Raw genomic sequence first — 6,114 nt, 5'->3', positions numbered from 1 at the left:
TAGTGACTCAGATCAGTTTTTATCAAAAAAGTAATTGTACACAAGATTCACAAACTACAGATGAAACGTTGTTGTAACATCATTGATATCATACATGTATATGAATTCTCACTTAGGATATGAATTTTACAAATATCATCAAATCTATCTTTCAAAACAGTGTCAATTATATCTGATTCATTCGCCCGTTTAATAAATGTACCAAAAGGAAAGAAAGATTAATTCAAAATGACTTAGACACGATTTAAGCTCAAATTTCTCGGTATTTAATATTTAGAAGGGTCAATGTGGGTTCATTTTTTAATGCCTCGTCAAATTTTGATCGTCGCGTATTGGGTATAAGCAAGATACACCTGGGTTTAAAGTTCTTTGTTTAGTAAACAAAGCTCGAATCTTATTATTGTTTACGTAGGTTTTATTGGTATAAGTTTCAATTAAATGTTGACATTATATTTTATGAACACATTGAATCACTTTATCTTGTTTACTACAACTCATTTTGTCCAAAAATGGTAATTTCTTACATTATATTAGTTGTAAACTAATTATATAAAGTAAGACTCGAACTTTTTTTTTACATTACAATGTATTCTTACCTCTGTATCTCTCTTATAATTTGATTTCTAACAATCGAACTTTGGTCAACTATTCAGAATGCACTAGTAAACCCTTTTTTTTGCATAAAAAATGAGCTCAAATCATATCTAGATCCCCTAATTAAGGTGGTATGGGAGACGTCCATGCTGTTACGTACTATTTATCGAAATAAACAATAAAATCAAGTTTTATTCTATAAATAGTTTCTTTCCAATGATTGTCAGCTAGCAGCGTAGCGCAGTGGGTTAAAGGTTTCACTAAGAATCTGCAAGTCATGAGTTCGTATCCCGCTGGGGATTTGAATTTTTTTTTTTTACCAAAATCAATAAACTTTAATACGTATCTTTTTGGTTAAATATTATAAATTTTTAAGATCATAAATGGGTGAAAGTATCATAATTTTAATGTAATAAAATCCAAATTAATATTGACAGATGTCCCATACCACTTAAATAAGGTGGTTCCATACACCAAGATAAAATTTGAAGGCGTATCTTTATAGAAATGTCATGGCTGCGAAAGGGATATTTAAGAACTTTAAATTTGGTCCAGATTAATGTGAATGTATACGATAACTTTAGAGTAATTCAGTAGAGAATGTGGTGCCATTAAGATACATGTGTAACTGAGGAAGGTAAGTTGTGTCAATAAAGCTAACAACACAACTACTGTTCGATACGACCCAGCAGAATTTTAACAATTATAGGTTATAACGTCATTCATCGATAGATGACATCTGTCAGTTTTCACGTCATCAAATCAAAGATGCTACCCAAAAGTCAGTTCATTATTGCAAGTAGGCTCCAGACTATAGTGGAATAACTGTTCAACCGTATTCGGTAAATTCCAACTTTCTTGTGGATTTTGTTATTTATAAGTTTATACATGAAATTAATTAATTGTTTATTGAAGTGCAATATCTTAATGACAGGATCATTGGCCACGAATTCATCTATCCTTGAAACTGTGATTTCTACTAAATCAAGGTAACCTGATACCCATGGATACTGATTAACGAAACCACCCGTATCACGAATACATACGGGGTGTCCAAGAATATATCTGATACTATTTGAAATTCGTATAAATAAAATTATATTTACTCAAAAGGTGTAGATAATGACTCAAATAAAGAATAAAATCTTTTAATTTTGTCCAGAAAAAAGTTTGGGAGAAAAAGTACTGTCATTTTAATCATGATGTCACAAAGTTGCATCAGATATCTTTGGTTGAATTGAATCAGTTTACTCAAGATAAATCAGACAAGAGAGCAGGTGTCTTCCGTTTTGAACTGCATTATCAAACACAGACTCCAGATATAGTCTTACAAGTTATAAAAACAGAATACCCTGGGGGAAAGCAGCTAATCAAGCAACAGATTATTTAAATTGTGAGAAGATTTGAATAAGTAGGATACGTACAGTGGCTTTTGGGAAGAATTTTACTCATCGACCTAACGTCGTCATTGATAAAATAATGACGTCATTTGGAGCACACCTTTTAAATTTGTTGTTTTTATAACAACGCCAAATTTGTCAAAAACATAGTATAAATGTTTGTGAAATTTGTTGAGTGAAAATTTACCTCATATACATTTATAAAAAGGCATTTGATTTTTTGTTATATAAACTTAATCAAAAGTTATTCAAAAAGTAAATGGTATCAGATATCATGGGACACCCTGTATTATACCAATGAGCAGCTGCCATTCTTCGACAATGCCCTCTGGTCAGATCTTGCTGGAAGTTAAGAGATATGAAGTGCAGACCAAATTGTGTATAGCTACAATGTATGCTGACAACTGCTTATCTGTGACAGGAAAATGTATTTTATCAGTGCCTTAATGGACACAACGAGATAAGTGATACGATAGATTACATTTTTGTGAACATAAATTATCCTCTTGAGTTTGAACTTCCCGGTATTCAAATTGAAGTGTTTTGCAACTACTCATATTAAACTGCCAGCAATTCCATCTACAGTTACATAATATGTAATCACTCAGAAATAGCACAATCAAATCAAAACATTTAAGAACAGCATTTTCTAGATTATTTTAATAAATATTACCCTAATGTATTTAGTTTTCAGCTAGCACCAATGGATTCATTCGGTGACCAGTGTAAGCTGGTGATCATTTACTGTTTCTTTATTGGATTTCCTTAACCCACATCAGAGACAAAAATAACATTATTCATGTGCCTGACGGACGGACACGAGTATTTTGAAAACAAAATATTTTCACGCGTATATTTTCAAGCTAAAAGGAAGTAGAATATAATCGTACTTCAATCAACAAGGTCAAATAATGGGATTTTGGATGCTAATCAGCCCCTCCAAATCATTGTTATAACCGTATTATTTGAAATCCCCATATACTACCATACTACAAGTATTTATGCTTGTTTTGGAAATCTGATTTGCTTTCAAAGTCTTTGTCTAATCAGTTCTCGGTTCGTAGGATCATGAATGAGCGTTGCCGTCGTAAATGAGCATATTGAACAGAATGGAATAACCGTATATTTCTTTTTCATAATTTATTCAAGATTTTGTTTGACAGGAGACAGAATCTTTGAGCTTACAAATACGTTTTGTAAAACTTATACTTATTCCACTCCTTAGCTGAGAGTACAAAGAGTCTCTCTCTCTCTCTTTCAGGAAGTTGTGATCAAGAAAAGAACAGTAACCCCTTTTTTGTCCCTAGGTGACCTGATGACTGGGTTACAAGTGTCATCTTACAGCTGTGCACTTGACCGACGTCATCCAGGGATGTTTATTTCATTTGAAACAGCGTCATTTCTTTTTTCACACAACAGAGCCGATTTTGGCAAAAGGCTTTGCAATTCTGATTTTGGCATTAACGAACATTTGATTAGCGAAAAAACCAATGGTTTTAACGTTATTTAAAACCAAAATTTAAAATACTGGATATTTTTTACATCTTAACCAAAAAAGTTTTTTTTTATATTTTTTTTTATATCGAAATTATCATGAATTATTAATAAAATGTTTTGCATTGTGAATTGTAGTTCAGTCAGAATCAGTGGTATTGTATACACAAATAACCAAGAGGTTTTTCCCAATAAATAAATACCAAGGTTAAAAATATGAATGATAATATTGTAATTACCTATTTTGGTAAAGGTAGATCCTAAAAGGGTGTTGGAAAAGAGTTAATATTATGATTAATCCAATCAACTGCATATTGAAGGGTTTATTACACACTTTATTGGTGATTGTATAATATGTAATGATTAAATTAACAAACTAAAATCATATACAGCAATTTAAAGTTATAAACATGTATATAACTCATGTTGAAATGAACATAAGTTATTTGCTTTCCTCAGTGAAGATAATCATATACGAATGTCTATGGCGGTAAATAGGTGGAGGGTTTCCCCTCTGGATCTTAGCAGACAGACTGCCCTTTGTTCTGGCCCGGGGGTGGGATAATGGACGCTGGGTGCTGGATCGGTGTGGTTACGACCGCTCTGTGTAAAATAACTGAAACAAAAGGGACACATACAAAATTTTCCATAAGAAAATGGGCGATTTTACAAGATATTTTAACTGTTAGAAAAAAAGAAAAGTAGGGTATTTTAGGGGCATTTCGAATCACCCACGTTTTGTGTTTTCCAAAGTTTAAAGTACATGTATTGCTATGCAATGTACAAAACAGTAACAAAGAAAACTACGCATAGTCATCAACAGCAATAAACTAGTTTTATACACAAAAAAATTAAACAGGATTCATCAAGAATCTTAAATTTTAAGTTAAAAAATGCACTCGCTTTCTTTCCTTTATGGAGGAAATTCGCATGTTGAAAATGGTGGTCAATATTTCTCATCTATGTTTTAGCTTAAATAATCGATGTACATAACAACATGTACATTGAACACCCGTAACAGCATTGCCAAACCCTTGTAAACTGGACTATTTCGAATCACGTCTGTGCGCAGTGACTGCAGCCGTATGTACATGTAACATGCATTTTATACCATGCAGAGACTTACTTCTTTTGACGAGAATAACAACAATTGCAATGATGATGTTCAGGACGATGACGACGCAAGGAATGGCAATAGCTCTATTAAAATAAAATCTACTTCATTGAAATAAACCCTGATACATTACAAAAAATTTTTTTAGCAAGAGATTATGAGCGCACGCCAATTTTACTGCTCAGACATCTTTCATTTGATTCCTTGTCCCAGAAGATTAAATATAGTAGTAAGGAAAAATTATAATTGGTACATCAAATCAAATTAATGTTTACAACTACAATTAAATGTAACGTTCATCATATTGTTTTGACATTTCGGAGAGAAAATGAACAGTTGAATGAATTTTACCCGCTAGTTTTAAGATTGGCATGTACACGTACGCTAGATTAATTATAAAAACTAGTTAAATTAATTAACTTACACAATGCTGATGCAGAGTGCACCAGCGCAGGCGTAGCCGTTTGGACAACAAGTGGTGAGGTCGCTGCAGCAATGGTGTAGATTTGGACAATATCTACTGTTTCCGCAATTTTCACCAGCTGCATTTAAAAGCAAAAAAGCTTACATATATTTAGAGGAGTTTGAGGACAACCACTTTACTTATTCATTCAGAACGACAGCAACTACCTAAAATATAGTATTTTATTTAAAATTACCTGTGCCTGGTATTGTACCTGCCCTGATGTTGCTATCGGGTTTTTGCCGGAAAATTCGACACATAGCAACCCCGTTAAATATAAATATACGACGCATCGATCATCAGTTAAACATTGCTATTGTGTTTCAAATGAGAAACCATGATATCAACATGTCAACATCAAGCTATGTAGAGAAGTTGAATAATGGTATTTAACTTTTCTGCAATGAAGCATGCATATATGTACATTGTTCATTGTAACAAAGCATATCAATCTTGTACACTGGGTCTTCACATTTTAGAGCCACATCTTAATTTTTAAAGTAATTTAAAAACAGGCAGATGAGGTAGTGGTGGACTGCTGCTTACCACTGAATTCAGGTAGCCAAACGAAAAATCCGATGACTATAAATGTTTTCTGAAGAAACTTTGCTCCCATCTTTGGATTAAAGCAGGTATTACAAACACCGTTTCTTCTGGTCCGAAGACAGGTAACATGTACCAGGCTCGCTCTGTTGAAGAGGCCGTTTTACTTAGGCCTACAGAGAGTTCATGTTTACGTCACAAAGCTACGTCTGACGTTATTCACGCGTTATTACGTTACATCTTTGGACGAGCGAGCTGAAGCACAGCAGAGAACACTGATAATAGCGAGCGCAGCGAGGCGGCGCGAAGCGCCGCTCGCGTAGCGAGCTCCATAGACAACGTGTACGAACGGAGGAAATTCGAGTTGAAATCTGCACATTGTTCAAAGAAAATTTTGTGGACCCGCGTGAAAACGTTCTACTATCCCAGTGATCCTTTGCGGTGCATAGCAACTTGGCGGAACAGGAAGCGTTTCTAAGGAAAATTCTTACCTGTAAATCGCATAC

At 33.8% G+C, this 6,114-nt stretch overlaps 1 protein-coding gene across 1 annotated transcript; it reads right to left on the bottom strand.

Annotated features, from left to right (window-relative positions):
- Positions 1-3,816: 3,816 nt before the first annotated feature.
- LOC117680543 (uncharacterized) lies at positions 3,817-5,818 on the bottom strand. The gene is made up of 4 exons (XM_066086437.1): positions 5,612-5,818; positions 5,027-5,144; positions 4,615-4,688; positions 3,817-4,104 (listed from the first exon to the last, which is right to left on the bottom strand). Exons 1-4 carry the CDS (start codon positions 5,679-5,681, stop codon positions 4,010-4,012), a joined length of 357 nt encoding a protein of 118 aa, XP_065942509.1. The 5' UTR covers positions 5,682-5,818; the 3' UTR covers positions 3,817-4,009.
- Between the last annotated feature and the right edge of the window lie 296 nt (positions 5,819-6,114).

Source organism: Magallana gigas, chromosome 6, assembly GCF_963853765.1.
Source record: "Magallana gigas chromosome 6, xbMagGiga1.1, whole genome shotgun sequence".
Taxonomy (NCBI): domain Eukaryota; kingdom Metazoa; phylum Mollusca; class Bivalvia; order Ostreida; family Ostreidae; genus Magallana; species Magallana gigas.
The sequence above is the reverse complement of the archived record's forward strand: the minus strand, read 5'-3'. Positions and strand labels throughout refer to the sequence as shown.